The 20,105-nt window shown below is 40.8% G+C and overlaps 2 protein-coding genes across 4 annotated transcripts in view; both read right to left on the minus strand.

The window, feature by feature from the left end:
• Nucleotides 1-410: 410 nt before the first annotated feature.
• On the minus strand, nucleotides 411-10,696 carry pdcd4b (programmed cell death 4b). The gene is made up of 12 exons (XM_033624513.2): nucleotides 10,581-10,696; nucleotides 10,015-10,118; nucleotides 9,332-9,646; nucleotides 5,544-5,638; nucleotides 5,221-5,334; nucleotides 4,856-5,077; nucleotides 3,340-3,437; nucleotides 2,729-2,843; nucleotides 1,872-1,979; nucleotides 1,498-1,608; nucleotides 1,230-1,369; nucleotides 411-1,143 (listed from the first exon to the last, which is right to left on the minus strand). Exons 2-12 carry the CDS (start codon nucleotides 10,055-10,057, stop codon nucleotides 1,083-1,085), a joined length of 1,422 nt encoding a protein of 473 aa, XP_033480404.1. The 5' UTR covers nucleotides 10,058-10,118; nucleotides 10,581-10,696; the 3' UTR covers nucleotides 411-1,082.
• A 1,436-nt stretch (nucleotides 10,697-12,132) lies between these two features.
• rbm20 (RNA binding motif protein 20) overlaps nucleotides 12,133-20,105 on the minus strand; it is a 66,062-nt gene continuing 58,089 nt past the window's right edge. For 2 of the 3 annotated variants that reach the window (XM_033625394.2, XM_078166019.1), the window contains exons 9-14: nucleotides 19,219-19,954; nucleotides 19,034-19,123; nucleotides 18,318-18,900; nucleotides 16,633-16,698; nucleotides 14,693-14,814; nucleotides 12,133-13,187 (exon numbers count right to left, since the gene is read on the minus strand). In XM_033625394.2, coding sequence (XP_033481285.2) covers nucleotides 13,119-13,187; nucleotides 14,693-14,814; nucleotides 16,633-16,698; nucleotides 18,318-18,900; nucleotides 19,034-19,123; nucleotides 19,219-19,954 — 1,666 coding nt within the window. In that variant the 3' untranslated portion in view covers nucleotides 12,133-13,118. Of the gene's footprint in view, nucleotides 13,188-14,692; nucleotides 14,815-16,632; nucleotides 16,699-16,789; nucleotides 17,201-18,317; nucleotides 18,901-19,033; nucleotides 19,124-19,218; nucleotides 19,955-20,105 lie in introns of those variants that run through there. The other variant, XR_013490552.1, reaches the window with a different exon arrangement.

The following is a 20,105-nucleotide window of genomic DNA, read 5'->3' on the forward strand; positions in this document are numbered from 1 at the left end:
GAGATCCTTCAGATGGATGGCACAGACCCAGAGATTTCACGCACTGGTAGAATAAGTATTTGCATGGACAGTCCATGTCAAGAAGTTACTGATGTTTGGCTGCATAGAGCAGATAAGAAGGGAGTTATCACCTGAGCTTAACTCTTTTGAGAGTCTCTCTGTTCACTAGTTATTGTCAAATGTTCCACTGCATGTCATTAGTCGGGTACTAAGACTTGTGTACTTCTGCAGACTTTATATTTGTATTGTTGTATCTGTAATCTCGCATAAACGCATACAAGAAAATGTCAGCTAACTGCATCCTTGTTGAGTGAATGTAGGGCAGAGCAATCTGTGTGTCAGATTGAACAGTGACGTTGCGACATGTAGTTGTGTGTTGATGTTGTTACATTGACAAAAGCAGTCTTGAATTATTTAATAGTGATTTAATGAACAAACAAGGAGCAATACGTGGTACATTTCACACACCAGTATTCCCCAGATATAAAAATAAACACTCTAAACACCATTTTGTGAAGTTACCCAACTTGGTATTTGTCTTTGCACTGTCCTCGTGTCTTGATACCTTCAGTAATGACATCTTTGTGTAATTTAAAGGGTAAAAAGAAGAAAACAAAAGTCAAGCACAGCATAGAAACAGCAGCTAGTTAGGGAGCCAGTATTGCATTTAACCAACGTGCTCCCCTTTCTTTATTTTTTTTTAATACCCCTTTATAAAGCTGTTGACACAAACCAGTCATCTCTGTACAAACACTGCTTTCTACAAAACACAAAAGGAGTGGCAGTGAAATCAAGAAAATACTGTACAAAACAACATGGAATGACTGACACTGCGAGGTGTGGCACTTTAAGGGTTAGCTTATGTAAATGTTTATATCGAAACACCTTGGAGAAAGTGATCTACTTCAGTTTCAGTCAAAAGTGCAGTTGTTGTTTTTGTTTTGTTTTTTAACCCCCACCTCACTTTACATTCTTTTGACTGTTAGAAGGGGAAAAAAATTGTACCCAACTATTTTGAAAAATATGCAAGTAAAAAAGTAGCTTTATCCTCTTCAGGAAATCTGGCACATAAAAAGGGCTCTTCAGTAACTTTCAAGCTTGACAACACCACCGTCTCCCTCGCTGACAAATCTCTTACGGCCTCTGACAAGAGAAAGAACATATTAACATCCGGTAACAACAAAAACAAAACACATCTTCAGAGATGAGTGTAAGGTGTGTGCACTTACCGACAGGGACAAAGATCTCTTAGTTTTACATCAATGATTCCCATACTGAAGCTCTTGTCAACATATTGCTCCAGGATGAAGTACGCACGAGGGACATCAATGTTGATTTCAGCAATGTCCATATAAACTCTTTCATAGCCCTACGAGAGAAATAAAATGACTAAATACATATAAAACACCATCATCTTAAGGCAAGCAAATAAATAAGCTGCTGCTTGGTGAAATAATTATGTGCAGTGCATGATTCAAACACCAGGTGGCACCTCACCCTTCTCATTTGGTCCACAGTGATGACAGAGGAGGCAGAGAGCGACCTGAGAAGCTGCAGAACCATTTTCAGTGTTTTCTCTCCTTTGGACTCCAACACCATCACTATCGCCTGAGGGACATTTAAATATGCACAGCCTGGTATAAGTACTATGACACACACTTACTGCAGTGCAATCTACACTCAATGGGGATTAAAAATAGAGATGAAAATAAGATGTTCCAAATAATAATGGGAGTGTCCATCATCTGAACACACAACACTGTTCTAGTTTAGAATAAATATGCTCTTTCTGCCTCAGCTGAAGGAGTTGTGATGCTTTAAGGACACACTGAGTTTGGGCCTTTTGCTTTTAACTAAAAGACAATGTTTACCTCATAGACAAACTCATGGTGAAAATGAGGAACCTCCAGATCCCTCAGGCACCTCTCAGCCTCCTTGCTGTCTCCAGATAGGATGTACTCCTTCAGCAGCAGGTTCATCTGGCAGGACAGAGAAAACATCTCTTAATGCAAAGCAGTAATGATGACAACGAGTGTAACAGACAATGGCAGACAGTGACCAAAGCAGCTAATAATGCTTAAGTTTAAGTTGTGCACACTTGCCAAAGCTGACCTCAAATAAGACAAAATTCTTGTATTATACTGTGCACGGAATAACGTCACAGTCAATCAGTTGTTCTCGTGAAAACGCATTTACAGTGTGCGCTAGAGGTCTTAATCGAGTAAAACTTTTTCATTTCTTTGTGAAACAGACTGAGCTGCTGAGTTTGACATAGGTTACCATGGTTATGCGTCTCTAAATGGCCAGGAGGCTCACAGGAAGAGACGTGGTAATTACAACTAGATGTTTATGAATTAGGGTATCACTCAAAGTATCCTTGGAAATCCACCTTTCTCAAACAACAGTGAGCCAGATACATTGATACCATTAAAAAAAGCTTCATGTAGTGCTGTCTGTTCTCTAGCATTTGAGAAAAAGAGCAGATATTGTTTATTTTCCAGACATCAAAATTCTTCTTTCTTGTCTGCAAGGCCTTTTTCAGGGTTGTACATTTACTGAACCAGATAAAGCTTCACAATACAAAATGCAGAAATTACACACACACACAAAAATCTGATGAATTTTAATTGAAAAGGTGAAATGAAAAACAAAAATACATAAGGTACAATGGCTCCTAAAGAACAGCTCTACCACCAGTGTCTTCTCGAGTCTGTGTTATGTAACCTACCTCTTTGATGAGCTGTATGACAGGTCTCTGGCCCCCGCCGGTCCCCCACTGGTTGTCTATGCGTAGGCCACCCATGCTCATCTTCAGCAGCACCGCCGCCCGGTCTAGTGACGCTCTGGAAGATTAAAAAGGTTTGTGGGCCAAAGTTGTCACACTGCAACACTCTCCTTCACTCCTACATTCATTACTGCTCCATCTCTCATTCTTGCACAAGATCACTCTACATCTCCTCTAATAAACAACAAGTGTTTCACATGTTTGTTACACCTGTTTTGTGGGTGCTGTGGTGTTGACACAGCACCTTTATCAAAAGTTGCGTGTAATGTTTCAGAGTGAGTAATGTTTTGAGAGATCTTGTGAAGTGTTTTATTTACTGAACTGTCTTAATTTTCTTCCTGCAGTGACCACTCTTTATGCTATAATCATAATGGTGGATATTATATGGACACACACTGTATGATTTTAAGAGAATGCCCTCTTATCTTGAGGGATTCACTGTAATCTCACAGACAAACACTTAAAACCCTGACATAATCTCTAAGGATTTTCATGGTAATAGCATAACACAAAAACTAACATCACAACACCAGCAGAGCTCAGCCAACACATACCTTGTATACGGACAGTCAACTTTGCCTTTGTAGCCATCGATATAGCTCTTGGACAATATTTGGTCACTCACAGCGCGTGCAATGAACTGGCCCACCAACTAGAAAATGAACACAAAAGAGAGGGAAAATGTAAACAGACCAAAACAAATTACAATGTGAAAGGTGCTTGTTATTGTGCTGACTCATGATTAAACAGGTCCTCTTGTTTAATATAAGCAAGTCAAAAGGTGATAGATGTAGACTGTAGCTAGAGTTAAGGATCTCATGTTCATGGATGATTCAATACACCTCACATTTCTGTGCAGGGACATTTGAAGAATGCATTAAGCAATGAACATTTGTTCAGAAACATGCAGGCATTCGTATGACTCACCTTTTTTTTTTTTTTTTTTTTTACAGGCATTAGTTGTATTTAAAAATCAGTGATGCAATTTTTCTATTAGGAACAGTGAACAGAAAACAGTTTTGTTGCATGATGATATAAAGATTTAACTCATTTAATCCTCTCCTCTCAGTCCAAGAATGTTTCCAAGCAAAACAAACAATGCTGTTACACATTACTGGGTCACAAGTACAAAATACTTTCAGTCTGAAGAAGTGGAGGCCCCACAAAACCACTGACATGACAAATGACTGGCAGCGGCCTCAGAGGCATGTGTTTGTTTACAGTATTATGAGCACATGATTGAGGGAAACTAAAGAGCTGGCTTTGCTCTTCTGGCCTTGACAAAGCCTGTGCTCATCACCGATCATTGTTCCCATTCAGACAAGAGGCAGCTCCGTCTCATTTGACCCGTGGCTGTGGCTAGACTGGCAGGCAGGAGAGGAGAAAGAGAGGAGTGTGCACTCTGTGTGTGTGTGTGTGTTTGTGAGAAACTGAGAAAGCGAGAGTGAAAGGGGTGAAGGGAAGGAGGTGGGGGGCAGGGCAGACTCATAATGTCCCTTTAAACCCACAGAGAACTGTGAGAGTGGGACAGAAATGACTAGTGAGCCCCACTGAGACAGCAACAGGAGGGGTGTAGGGGGGGAGGACGACCAATGACCCTTTGAGCGTCCTTTGCTGAGCTTGCATTTTGCAAGCACAGACAATGGACAGAAATCTCATGTCTGTACAGGCTGAAAAGGAAAGAGCTCAAACACACGCGCGCGCACGCGCTAGCTCTCATACACAGGAAAACATCAACCCACAGTGTTGTTTCCCTCCGCTCCACCACAGACTGTGTACAAACTCGAACACGCCACCTTGAGCTATAAACATACTTTCAGCTAATGAGTCCAGCGAGTTGTGTGTTTACGGTTATCGGACTGGCAGATGTCAGGTTCAAGGTTGACCTATTGTTGCTATACAACATGAGGTTGCACAACAAAATGCAGTTGAAGTTCCTTTTATGCTACAAAAGAAAAATAAAAGGGTCAGTTTGGATTTTTAATTTAATACCCACCCTGAATTCACAGAAATTTAAGGTAATTTAAGAATTAAGTGGCTAATTGACCTCTAGACCCTAAGGAGACTCACCTGTGGGGCTCCGGGTGTGTCCAGGACCAGATCGGGCAGCTCTTGAAGCAGTTTGTCGAAGGAGTTTTCCATGTCACTGTGGGACAGCACGGGCCCACACAGGTCAGCCAGCAGCCTGGAGGTGAGCTCCCGGTGGCTGGCTTTGGCCTCCAGGGCCAGCGACACAGCCAGCGAGGGCACCTCGCTCCGCATTGGTCCCAGGTTCAGTTCGGCAAGCAGCTCCTGGATGTGGAGACAGACGTTAACTTGGCTTTATGGTTGTGTTCATGTCTTTCAATTTGTTTTAGTTACTCTATGTAGATTTCTGCTTCTGTTACACGTAAGTACATGTTTACTGACACTCAGGTTGTTTCCTGCTCACTTACCGCTACTTCATTTGTGTCTCCGTGTTCAAAGTACTCTTGTACTATGGGGGTGACTGTCTTCTCAAAGTCCCTCTCATCCAGCGGAGGAACCACAGTCTCATACACACAGTTTTCCTTTAAAAAAACAATCATATTCCAGGTGTTTCAGAGATTAAATAGGGATGAGCTGCTAGAAATGCTGCTCATGTTATGTCTTAACAAAAATTACACATTTGAGGTTCAGGCTGTGCATTGGATCACATGAGTTTTTACAAGTGATCATGATGTTCCAAACATGACATTTATAATGAAGATGTAAAGAATATCTACACCACAGTCAGTACCTGAGCTTCATCATAGTTGGGGTCTTTCTGATCTACCTCCTCCAGTTCATAAACTTCACCAGATCTACCCCACACACCTTTTCCTCCAGCCCCACCTGCGGACAAAGATCAGTGACAATGTTAGATGTGACATCTGACACCATTTTGAGGCAATATGGTGTAAAAAAAAAAAAAAAAAAAAAGCAAAGCCATGAGCAGTGTCCTTCTTAAAAGATTCAGTGTCACACATATCTGGGTTACCTGAAACATGAGTTTTCCAATTCATGGTTACTATGGATAAAAGTTAAGCTGCAGCTTTTGGGAAGATTAGGGTCTCAGAACATGATGTCCCTGAAAGATAACTCTTGGAAACCCCTTCAAAGCCTGTCCTAAGCAGACATAATAAGAAGGTGGGGTGGTGAGGGTTACAGAGCATGATGTCATGTCTCCAAATATTGGGACACAGAAACAGAGGTGGCGCTGAGGTACTGCAGGGAAACATCTTCAATCTCATGTGTTTTTGAAACATTTGTCAGGTAAATTTTAAGAGTAACTTAGGGTCAGACAGTCACTGGAAGGCGCTAGTTACAGACAAATTTTCAGAATCTGCTCATTTGGAGCCTGACCACCCCCATATTGTGAGAGGCTCAGAGCCCCACTGGTTATATTGCTGTCAGCAGTGTGTACCAAAATGTGTCCAGGGCCACACTGAAGGACTGCATACTAGTCTGACATCCTCAGAGTGTGTGTTAGGGCCCTGACACACCCAGGTAATAGTAAGCCATTGGTGAATATAGGGCCATTGGTGAGCATATGTCGCCAGCGCATCCTGGGCCATTGGCACTAGTCGGCCCCTGTCACTTGTTTTTTAGCTGATTCAGCATGTCGCATTGGCATTAGAGACAGCAGAGGACATTGGTGAGAAAAATTTCTCTCACCAGCAGTTCCACTCTGTGCACGAGAGGGGAAACGAAAGTGAAGACAGCAAACAAAACAGCTTATGTCAAGAGGGCATGAGATCTAAACACACTTGTTATATTAGGTAGTATTACTTGTTTAGCCATTGAACTCTTTAGCAGAAATAGTTCGCAAGGGTTTGTGTTACTGTTCGCTAACACACAGTAAATATACTACATTCTTACATTTTATGTGCTAACTGGCTAACTAGCATCTTGAATCCTTCCTCTCTGTCTCGGTTTCCTTTTCTGAATAACGACTACAGACTACTGAGGCCTGCTAATATAGAGAGCCATTTCCTGTCATAGAGGCACAGAATGTACAGGTTCAGAGCGTATGCAGAATGACTGTGTTCAGTGCAACTTTGTGGCCGAGACACAGGTGACTTGAGGCGATACAACAGTCAGTCTTCCTCACCACTAGTTTTTTGATGTCGGTTGATGTGTCTGGGCCTTTACTCACCAAGAGGTGATCCACAATAGCTTCTAAGATGATGATAATAAAGTGAAGTTACAGAAAATTTCCTTAAGTATCTCTTTCGGTGTTGTAATTTGTAGACAGTCTCTGTGCACTTGTCACACAGCCAGCGGCATATAGAGACCAATATTGTTTCCCCAGCTTGGAGGATAGCTAGACTTAGTTAAAATGTTTAGCTTTTCTGTTACTGATCTGGGATGTTCGAATCTGAGACTATCTTTCTAACTTTACAAAAATTCCACAGAGCAATCTATAATCTCCCACTGTCCGTCCCTTCGAGGCAAACAAATTAATTGGTGCTTTAGCGTGTGCATAGCATGACAACCCTGCTGCTGGTTAAAAACAACAACGTATTTGGTCTTATAAACAGAAATGATGCATGTGTTTATTTGCATACAGAGCGGGGAAGTGAGATCTGATCATAAGATCTCACACAGGATGCAAGACCTAGAGCTGAGGCAGACTTCGAACAGTCCATTTGTGGTCAGATCACCAAAGGTGCATGCTGATAGCAGGTCTGAACAGAATGATACTCATGTTATATGGATCATTATCTGGGTGTGTTATCTGTTCTGATAACCATGCTACATTTTCTAACCCAGGCACATGCTGTGATATAATCCCCGTATCTGGGGAGGTGACGCCTTTGTACATGTTACACAAACAACCATCTGCTGGGTCTGAGGTCAGCACTAACGGATTGTACAAGTTTAAGAAGCCCAATACCAAGCAGCTTGTGTGTCATGCTCTAAAACCTCCATTAGTCCCACCCAGAATGTGGCATATGAACTATATTTAGCACAGCCCACATTGTTTGAGCAGAACAGTTCCACTTTGACATTAAAAACATGGTGGACGTTAGTTTGATCTCACCAGAGATTCTGCACATTCACTGCATTTGTCTTTCAGAAATGCAGTACATGAACTTTTAATGCAGAGGAGCTCAAATAACAGGGCCCCACTGGCATGACAGTCGTTACACAACCAAAAAAACAACCAGACAGACATTGTGCCAGGAGAAAGCACAGTTGCTCCAGTTCCACTGCCCCTGGGTAGAGCAAAGTGGCTCAACTGTACTGCAGTCTACTGGGACATGGAAGCAGCCACTGAATGCTTGCATCACTGAATAAAGACCCACAGCGAAAGAGAGAAGATGTTGACCCTTGCTAAATTCTGATCTACTTATACAACCGTAATGTGTCAGTGTCACTTTTAAAACACAGTTAGGGGTTAAGAGAGGGCCGGTCAGGGGAGCTATCTTTGGTTTGATATACAAATTGGATAAAAGAAGTAAAGCCATTATGCAACATCAGCTGAGCGCCTAATGCTGTTATCAGTACGGTCACACACAACAATAAAGTACACATTTACAGCTGTGACTGTGCCCTTCAGTAACACAAAAACAGATAACACATTTCACACACAGGGCAAACACATGCTCCATAAACCTTTTCAAAATAACTTTACAGTCAACCGTCTCATTGGCACACATGGCATACCGAAAGGTGAAATATTCCCATCACATTCAATGTATAGTAAGGCTGTTAAAAGCATCAATACCTAAATACTTTTTCAATACCACGTTTAAAAATAGTATGATCACCATTATTAAGAAATCTAATAATACTGAAAGTACTGAACCTGACGCTGGGAAGAAAAAGGAACAAAATCAACAGGTCCTCCACCTGTGGCTGTTACAGCGTTGCCACAACATGACTGGAAGCGTGTGTTCAGAGACTTTTTCTGTGCCAGCACTGTGTGCAGGTTGTTTTGTGTTGCTAGTACTTTATTTTATTTTTGCCCTGGTATCAAAACAGGTATTGTGTACCATTTTATTTTTTTTTAATACTAGTATTGTCTTGAAGTTTAAATTGTTGGTATTGTAACAACATAAACGCATGCATTAATGCATGACATACAGACCATCACTAACCAAAGCAACATGTGGTACACTATACACAAATGTTGTCAAGATAATTATTTAACCTTTAATGGAAATTTACAGAGAGACTTGGCTGAGCAGATGGTTAGAAAATAAAAGCGTGCATGCTTTTAAATCGATGTGACCTGCTCAAAAATCACCTAGCCATTTGTTTACATGCTAATGGGTTTACAGCTCCTAGATGGTGGGCCAACAGGTGATGACAAGTAGGTCACACTGTGATGAAGGCCTTCTCTTTGTAGCCCTGGGCACTGAAACACCAAAGGCGCTTTAATTTACTTTTACTCACCTGTGGTAATGACCAGCAAATGCTATCCTTGGAAAACTAGAGAAAGTGGGACGTTTGATCTCTTTGGCATCAAAATGTTGCATGATGACTTTACATTCATCATGCTGTCATAACTGACTTGTTTATTGATTAAAATCTGCTTACCTTTCTTTGGCAGACCTCTGCCCTTGCCCAGTCGGGACTTTCTGTCCAGCAGCTTGCTCTTGGGGCTGGTGGGTGCCACCGAGGTCCCCCTGACCACATCCCCGTTATCGCTGAGAGAATCTCCCCTGCCGGAGTCCCTGGAGGAGTTCTTTCTCAGCCTCCGCTTGGCCTTCGCCTTGAGACGGGCTTCATGGATGCTGTTGCTAGACGAAGTCAGCCAGTTGCCATTGATCTCATTTTTAATGTTTTTATTGACAACGGATCCTGCGTTGTCTTCCTCTCCAGATACAAAGGAGTCACTCAGGTCGTCTGCCTCTGTGGGAATTGAAGGGGAAAATGGAGGAGAGTTAATGCTGGCAAACAATGAGTAAGTAGTTTTTAAGTGCACAGCAGATTCATGCATTTGTCCCTGTTGTGTACATGTCAGCAGGGGCCATGTGCAAATACAATAGACTGTGGAAAGGGTGCTGTATGTCAGACTGCATTAATAGTCAATATCTATCTGCAGTCACCCACAAAATGTAGGATGTGCAGCAGAATGACATCAGTGCCACATTCAGCATCACTAAACCTGTAGGCAGTGCAAGAAAAAAAAGCAACCAACCACTTCCGCATGAAAAAGTCCCAGTGCCCCACATCACACACAGGAGGGGATGAGACATTTAAATCGATGTCACACTTACCAACAGGGTTTGCATTCAGCCAGGCCTCGCAGTCAGTTGCCATGTTTTACAGTAGAAAAAAGATGTTGCAGCAGAGCAGCGTGCAAATATATGTCAAATGATACCTGCGATGTTAAAGAGGAAACAGATTTAATATGCAGACAATAGCTAATAACATGCCCAGACATGCTGCAAGGCAATAGCCTCCCCTCCTCCCTGTTCATTCAAAGTCACTGTGTTGATAAACAATGGCTAGCGCTGCGTTAGCTTGTCACAATAAAGAGCTGCGTCAACGCACCTAACTCCACTGTATCTAACTGCACGTGTAAAACAGTAACTGCTCATATACAGTACGTTAATATGCAGTTTAGTTTATTTAGCCGCTCATATTTATCACTGACTCGACAGTTAACGTTATCTGTTGTTACAGCTCATAAGATAATATCTAACTGTCCGCTAGCTCGATGTACATCTGTTAGCTACATCGATAAAACCGTTAAATCCTCCATTACAGTGACATATAAACATGCACGTCTATCTCTTTCGCCTTTTCGATTAAAGAACTCGCAATAAGTAAATTCACTGACCGTCTGTTGCGTCCAAGCTCCAAACTGTGACACTAACCCTGTTGTTTTTGTATTATCTACCCAGCAACCCAAACACGTAGGTCCGTGTTTTCCTCGTCTGATTGGCTGGAGGCGTGGGGGTTTTTAAATCAAAGGACCAATCAGAACACACCACGGGATTTTCCTTCTCGCATGTTCCGTGTGTTGATGTGGTTGATAGAGTGCTGCCCCCTATCGGTGGTGCTGCGGAACAGCGCTCTCTATTTTGGGACATCATTGCATCCTCTACAATTAATGATGATGGCGATGATGATATTGATGATAATGATTGATTGACTGTCTAAATGATCATGATCTGTTCTTCTAGCCAAAGCTTGTTAATCATCCTGAATAATTCACTTATGAATAATGTGTAAACCTGCAGAGTCAGAGGCAGACTGAAAGTGTAGCCTACATTTTAATAAAATGATTAAAATATATAACAGGATCAACATTTAATATCTAAGCAAGAATATCCAAACTGAGTTTTACACATCTATTCAGACCAACACATTTAGTTTTAGCACACAGATGTTTTTTGCCTCAACACTTGGGGGAGCTCTTTTATAACACTCCCACTCAAGTCCCATCATATACTGGTACAGAAAATGGATAGGTGGTGTACTGTAAGGCAGTAATTACAATATTTATTTGGGGGACACATCCCCCTAATATATTAATTAAAAAAAATCAAATTTTTTATTTATTTTATTCATTTTTTGACTATGCTACGACAGGAAATCATGCACCGCCATCTGAAAAAATCATTAGAAAGAGTGATCATAATCATAAATAAACTTTACACAATGCCATTTTTATTACTAGCAGTTCAGATATTGAGGTGTACTACAGTTCTGCTTGTTTGTTAATTTGAGTAGCAATCACATTGACCAAGTGTGCTATTTTCTTAATTCTATATTCTTATTCTAATGTAGTTATCAGCTCAGACAATTTCAGGTCCTTCTGTAAATTATTCCAAGAAGGGGCAGCATATTTAAAAGCTTTTTGCCTAGCTCAGTTTGAACCTTGGGGACTAGCATCTGAGGAATATTGTGTTAAAAAGTGGATGTAATATTTATGTTATATTACTGTTGATTGTAATATTTTTGTAAAGTGTTATGAAAATGATAATCTTACGAATGGTTATCTTCTCAGTGGGCTAATTATTGCTTGTTTGTAGTGTACTGTGAGGCTGTACTTGCTTACAATAATAATTATAATAAACTTTATTTTGTATAGCACCTTTCAAAACACAGTTAAAGTGTTTTACAATAAAAACAGAACACATTTAAACACACAAAGAGAATGAAATGAAGAGCCCAACACTAGGCACATAATAAAAACAGGGTAAGATACTTTAAAATGTCATAAAACCTAAGTAAAATTACTTTAGATGATTCTGAGATGATGAAAGCAGTATGGGTAACACCAATAGGAGTGACATTCCCAGTAACCCCTCAGCATATTTGGTGTGGTATGTCAGACTCACCACGATGTTCATTTGGGAGGGAAAAAAGCAAAAATACCAATTGAAACAAGTTTAATTATTTATTCATGTTTTTTTGCAAATCATATGAAAAGTTTGTCAAGAAAACAACACTGTCACTGACGTCACAGGATCAGCAGTATTCACAGTATACAAAAATAGAGTCTGTCTTGATAATCCCGCTGCACGAATCACTGTCACATGAAACATTGCATGTTTAACTCTGATAAATTAAACACATGGTCCAGTTTAAGGTCTTCAATATTTAAGGCATTACATATGTCGGCAAATATGACTGGGATTGTCTCATAAATCCAACATAAAACTTAAAGAAAATAAATATATTTTGCATTTGTTGCATCATAATTAATCCAAATGATTTACATTTTTACCTGACAGACAGATAAGGCTGTGCACAGACTGGCACATGATCAAAGAAAAACAGCAAGAGCCTTGAGATAAATAAAAATGTAATGTTGTGTACTAAGCCATATTTAAATCTATCAAACAAATACAACAAACCTGAGAATTTGTCTCAGTTTTTTCACTGAGTAAATACATTCCTTGGCACAAAGTTCAAGTCATTTTGCAGCTGTAAATGTATCATCAATGCTTAAATTAATTTCAAATAAAACCGATTAACATAAGCGCATAGTGTAAAAATGTGTCCTCTCGTTATTAGATATCATCAAAGGTACATTTCCATTCCAAAAAACATAACAAATACATTTTATCACACACAATCCAATAAAATAATCTGTAAGAAAATTGATAAACCTTGCATTTAAATATTGTAGCCTATACATTACACCTCGGGTATGTACAACATTGAGAGCGTCGCTGTCAGTGCCACTCAAAACATCCCAACATTCCTTCTCCCAAAATATCAAAACCAGTGCAATTGTCCACATACTCTAGCTTCCATTTGTCACATTATCCATGCTGCAGTTATCCATAGCTTTGCACCGACAGCAGACATACGCTAATCCTTCCTTTACTGTTCGCTGTACAAGACGTCAGAGGTCAAGCTGATGTCACTGTGCAGCTGAGGGTTCAGCAAGTATGCCCGACAGGCTCTCCTCTGCCAGCTGGGACAGGTATTTCTGTGGACGAGAAGAAGAAAAGAAAAATTACAATCCAAAATGTTTATACAACAAAAAAAAGAAAGCAGCATCTTGATTAATGTCAGCATTGTAGTCAAAGCTGTCCAATCTTGTCCTCCACCAGCAGTTTGGATTTTACCTAACTTTTTTTATAACTACATTTATTAAAAATAGCTTTCAAGTGAGTGTTAGTGACAAGAACTGTGGTCGTCAAGAGTTCAAATGCTTTTTGAAAGGATCTTCCACACATACAATTATGAATTGATATATTACAGTATGTAAAATTAAGGTATCAAGTGTGTGAAAATACATCAGAATAAATCAGAAATTACCAGCTTCAGTCCAAAAAATATCAGGGCTATTCCCCAACAGCCGCATCCATCAGGTTGACTCACATCAGTCGTAGACTTGTGTTCAATTTTCACTGAGACTAAATTGAATTGATAATATAAACAATAACTGACATATATCTGTAAATTATGATATATACTGTATTTCTCTGTGTTAAAGTTAATCTATGTAGATGAGTGAGTAAAGTTAAACACTAATCTTTGGTTAATAAAATGACAAATATTAATCTAGAACTATCAAACACCAGAACACAGACACACACACACAGGGAGCTCTGACTGACAGCACAACTGTTCAAAACAGTTTTTTTTTTCGTCGTGGAATGTAATCCATCAAAGGTTTGAATCGCTGCTCCTCCGACTTGCCTCAGCTGTGCTGTCGGGGACGAGAGAAATGCAAGATGGCTCGGTGCTGAGTGGGCAATAATCAGAAACCTAATAAGAGTTGCAAGTTCGCATGCAATGTTTATTTTCATTTACGCGTGTGTGCTAGTTAGTGTGGCACACTGACTGCATTCCTGCATTTTGTTTTGGAAAATTATTATTTTTCTCATTAACTGTTTAGTCTATAACAAGTCAGAAAGGAGGTCTTTAAATTACTTAGTTTTTCCAAAAAGTAATACAAAGCACAAAGACATAAATCTTTGAAGTTGAGAAACTTGATGCAGCTAATTTCTTGTATTTTTCCTCGTTAAAGGATTTAAGCAGTTAATTATTAAAACTAGTATCATTAGTTTGTTGATATATTCACTGTCTTTTGTAATTCTGTTTAGAAAACATCATATTTGATTGAACTTTTTAAGTAAAATTCATCCCCAAAATAAGATGAACATAAGAAGAAAGGAAAAGAAAATGAACACGCGTGTGCTGAATGTGTGAAGCGATAAGTCACCAACTCAGTAACAGGTGGTGCAATCTTATGAATTTTGCTACCATACCACACCGACTGTGGACCACACCAGCAGTGCCTCCAGTACAGTGGAGCATGCTTACTGACGGAAACACTCTCCGTCTCAGCGAGGATTAGCATTCTCATATAAGTCATGGACTGAATAAAGAATGAAAGAATAAAATGTGGAAATGTATAATTTATCACTTTAATCCTTTTTGCCATCATCACCTGAGGGACTGTGTGTATCACCGTGCAGTGTGTACCTGTAGGTTCCTGTAGTGTACAGTGCTGCGACAGTGAGTGGTCTTCGCCGTTTCCTCGCTGTTATAGAACAGTCCACAGAGTTTACAGTAGAAGCCGGTCCTCGGCACGATAAACTCCACTCCTGTTAGACAGGGACAGTAAAACAATAGACAATGAGCATTAAAATCCCAGAAAACAACACCTAACAGATGGAGGGTCCTCACAAAAGGTATTTACAGTGTGCATAACAGCTACTGCACTTTACCTTCCTACTTTTTATGATTTTTTCCCACAGTATCTTAATTTTGAAAGGAAAAATATTGTGTTTCTTTTATTTACGGTACATCTTTTTCATCATTTTTTGTCATTCTCATTAACTGAAATCGACATAGAGAAACTAAAGCATGCCTCTGTCAGTGGCAGGCTGAATAATCTAGGATAATTCAAGTATTATAATTTGCTTTAAAAGTGTTTTAGAAGTGAAATACAAGTCAAATTACATTGAGATGGCTGAAACCATGAGATGAAGAAGATGAAGAAGTTAGTAAAGTGCTTAGGAAATGCATGATATCAGATTTTCACTACAAGATTATCATAGTTAGAAGAGTTTTCAATAAAAATATTGCAACAGAAAATAAATAATAATAATAATGCTTATCAGTCAAAGTCATCTTTAATTTTGTTTGTAGGGAGGTGGAGAGAGTCTGTAGCTATATCTGTACAGAATCATACAAGAGGAGCAGTTACACTTAATGGATAGTGAAAAGGAAACCAGATGGCATTAAAGGAGGGGGACAAAGTGAGAACAGAAAGAAATGGAAATGAGTTAAGAGGCGTGGGATTGTTGACAGTGTTATCATATGTATATCATTAACATAATATCAATAATTCATTTTTAAATATCACTGTTATTGTCAGTTCCCTTATATCACAACACCCCTGCAGCACATGAAAAGTTCATTTTCTATTATATGAAATGAACTAAACAGGAAGGGACACTAGTTCAATGGTGTTCTGAGGAAAGCGGAAGTTTCCGCCAAAACATGTCAAGGTATGTAACATCCTAACACGTCTGAGATAAAAGAACAACTAAAGTCATTATCAGGAAGGCACACTATTCTCTTTTATCCATATATTAGTATATATGTTATTTTAGTTCTTTAAAAACACTGTTCAGGTGAGTATCCAGGTGCATCTTAACTACACACAACTGGCTGCGACAGTAAAAAGTTACAACACGGCAACAAACAACCAGATGACTAATCGGTGTTAAATTTGTCTGGGCCGTGCTATCAATGGACACAGACTGTTCTGACACACACACACACACACACACACACACACACACACACACACACACACACACACACACACACATTCATTCTCGGGGCATCATACACCAGAAATAGCCCCGCTCACGTGTCTGTACTGGGGTCTATTGTTGTTGCAGTGCACCAGGGCTTATGTAAGTCTCCATGCAGCGGGCCCAATGCTGGCCATGTGCTCGGCCGTGTCATTCTAGCCCTAATGATAATATAAATACTCATCTCTCAGGGGTGCATTTCACAACCTGCTCACAGAAATAGGTCAGCAAGTCGCCAAGCGATTCCACTCAATTACAGTGCTAATGCAACAGGTTGTCAGTGCACTTATTAATGGCGTACATAATAACACTTCATCTTATTAATAACACTTCATCTTTGGGACTAAAACCACAAGCTCAGGGCTCAATGAACCTGTCCCTGTCACAACAAATAAATATAGACCCGTTTAAAGACTTTTGGACTGGGTTTAATTCAGCCAGAGAAATCTGATTATATCATTATTTCTACTTTTAGACCTCTTTTACATAACCTGATATTTGCTGACAGAACAATAAATCAAATCACAGAGGATCTCAAATAAAGTGGGTATACATTCAAGTTAGAATCAGAGTAATAATTAAACTTGTTCTGCTTACCCAAAGGGATGCTGTGTTCACTGACAGCTTTGTCTTGCTCTCGAGGTGGTGATGGGGCCTCAATCTCTGCAAGAGTTACATAAGTTATAAGAAAGCCAGGATGCACTAAACATTAGAAATTGTGCTTCGTTAGTGCATGATGGGAAAGAGATCACACAAGTTCGGGAACTGCCCACTGGTCCAACAGCCCATTGGTCCGACAGCCCATTGGTTCGACATCCCATTGTTCCGACCATATTAAACCCATTGTTCCGCAGTCCCGTTGTTCCGAAATCATCATGATGCCCTGTGGTTAAGGTCTGGTTAGGTTTAGGCACAAAAACCACTTGGTTAGGGTCAGGAAAAGATCATGGTGTGGGTTAAATTGAAAAAGAAAGTGACAAACACATAAACCGTGAGCCTGCTCCGCCTCAAGCCTTTCCCAGCTGACCCAGAGCCGGTCGCGGCGCACCATCAAGGTAGAAATATGCCTGCTGGGAGTCGTTCAGCACCGTGGACAGGCGGACTGATGGGATGTCGAACCAATGGGCTGTCAGACCAATGACATGGACCCCACAAGTCCAGGACACTGCATGAAAAAGTTGCTGTAAACTATTTCTAAAACTATCTCCTTGGGAAAGAAAAAAGTACATACATGTAGGTGCTTGCGACAATCACCATCAATCAAACTTGAGACAAATCTAAAAATGGATGTTTAGAAGGGAACTATTATGCTTTCCCTTATTTTCTGTCATGTATATATATATATATCATGTTACAATTTTGGATTTTCATATTAAAAGTGGCTGAAATTTGAAATAATGAGGTAAACATATGTAAAAATAACCCCTAAGAGCAAAAACGTCAGACTTCAGAGCGTTTCTGACAGTTTTTCTATTTTGGCTACAAGATAACCTCAGTTGGTAATAGATTTCTTTATATGTTCATCTGCTCCAGGCATATTACTGCAAGTGTTTACATTACGTTACCTACACTGCGACATGTAGCTACATGCTAGCATCAGGGAAACCTGTAACTGATTGTCAGTGTCGTTAATTTCTTCCGGATTTCGGATCATATCTTCCTGCTGAAACATGTCCAGTTGTGGGGGTTTTGGTTTAGCTTTTCTAAGTGATCTTTTACAGAAGAAAGTGCTGCTATACTCGTTCCAGTCATTCCCCAGCTGCAGGTACACCGCTACATGTAGCTACATGCTAACATCAGGGAAACATGTAATCTTGGTTGCAGATGTTGTTAATTTCTCCCTGATTTCGGATCATATTACAGCTGGAACATGTCTGGTTGTGTTTAGAAGCTTTGATTAGTGAATTTTCACAGTATAAAGTGCTTCTATACTCGGTTAAGTCATTTCCAAGCTGCAATTACAGTGCAGAGATGCTGAGATGCGGAAGACCCAAAAACACTGACCAATCACAGCAGATTTGACTCTTTTGGATAAGGGACTTCAAGAGACAGGCGCTAAAATGGAGTGTCTCAGACAGAGGGTGAATACAGGTGTTCCAGCACAGTCAGAGGAAAATAAAGTGCTTTTTGAACATTAAAGCATGCAAAGATGTTCTAGTAGAAACCCATAATACAAGTATGAACCTGAAAATGAGCATAATAGGTCCCCTTTAGCCGAACAGAACACTGGATCTTGTGGTTCTGCTACAAACATCTGACTTGGTTTTTTTTTTTTTAAGTACCTTTTTTAAGAACGGCATCCTTGTGTTGAACCCCATCACTGATTGTTTCCGTGACCTGTGCTACTTCCGGGCTTTTCCTGTCCTCTGATACATGAATGTGATTCTCCATTGGCTCCTGTGATGGCCCACTTTTCATTGCTTTATCCTCTGAACACGTCTCCTCCAGTGCAGCCTTGAACTCCTCACTGGGGAAGTCACTAAGGTTAGTGACTGGCAGCTCAGGCACCACTGGACTGAGTGTCTGGTTTTCAGGACTGGTTGCAGTTAAAACATCCCCTGGTTTCTCATTTACAGGTGCTTCTGCCTTGTCTCCCACATCCTCACAGGACTTTTCCTGGTTAGACTTCTTGTTGGACGTCCCCTGCACCTCCAAGGAGGAGGTAGGTGTTGGTATATGCTCCGCTGCTGCTTCTTCCTCCACAGACTCTTTGGGGCAGGATATGTACTCATCCAGCTCAGGAAGGTCGGGCTCAATTATGGAATCATCTTCTCCTCCCACTTCATCTACAGTGACCAGTTCCTCCATGTTCTTAGGGTACCAACACTCTTCGTCAGTGTTATCTCCACTTTCCAACTCCTTCACCTTTGACAGGATAACAGAAAATAGCTGTTAATACTCATAGAAGCAATCTACAGCTTTAAAACGTGTATACACATGAACCTGTGGGGTCCAATAGGGGCCTGAATGTGTAATAAAGATCACAATGCTTACTCACAGTGTCTCTTTCTTTACTACATTCAGTTGTTGCCTCTTTTGGCATGTTGCTTTGCTGAGGTGAGACAGATTTTTCTTTTGACTGGCGACCCTAAAAAACAAACAAATAAAAAGTTTATCAGCTAGAGGGATATGCCATGTAAATCAGGTATAATCAACAAATAATACATATTCATATCTACTCACAGTATTTTCAGTTGTATTTTCTTTCTCGTGTTTTTCTGCAGAGGTGTGCCTTCTGCTTGTCTTTCTGCTCCTGCCCCTGCCTGGTGAACCCTGCCTCTTATCATCTAGTGTCCTGCGAAGTGGCTCCTCCGTTATCTCAAACTCAGAATGCCTCGATCTACTGTGGTAGTCGCCGCCATCCCTCCTCTTTGGCTTTGTATCATGCCTTTGGTATGGAGGTCTGGGGGCCTTGTCTGACTTGAACATTTGCTCCTTCATGTAGAAGTCATCCTCCATGTTCCTGTAAGAGCTGAAGGCCATGCCTTGAGGGCTGCCTCGTGGGTGCCAGTCTCTGTTGCCCCTCATCCCTTCACCTCCTCCTCCTCCTCCTCCACCACCTCCACCTCCTCCTCCTCCTCCTCGCTCATCTGCAGATCTTGAGCTGATATGATCCAAGGGTTTCTGGTAAGCCTTCCGACGCTCGGCTGCCCGTCCATTAGTCCGATCGTCATCCGCGCTGCCCCCATTCCTCCACGGGTCATCCCTCTCCCTTTCGTCCTCACCCCTTCTTAAGTGTGATGACCAGTCCCAGGAGCCCCGGCGGGGGCCCATGCCATTGCTGCCTCTCTCTGGACCCCTGCATGGTGCCCCCTGGGGGCTGTGGGCAGAGCTGCATGATGTAAAACTGGGACTGTGGGAATGAGGACTCAGAGAACGGCTGATAGGGCTGCGGGAGCGTGCTCTCTCTGGCATGTAGCTGGAGGGAGACAAGGGGTGGATTACATGGAGAAATCCTCTAAAGCTTCACATATCATTCATAGCCTGATTTATATAATATTTTATTCCTAAAAACATGGCCAAAATGTATGTGATATGGCTGCTGACAGTATTTTCTGATTTATGGAGTC

Source organism: Epinephelus lanceolatus, chromosome 3 (assembly GCF_041903045.1).
Source record: "Epinephelus lanceolatus isolate andai-2023 chromosome 3, ASM4190304v1, whole genome shotgun sequence".
NCBI lineage: Eukaryota > Metazoa > Chordata > Actinopteri > Perciformes > Serranidae > Epinephelus > Epinephelus lanceolatus.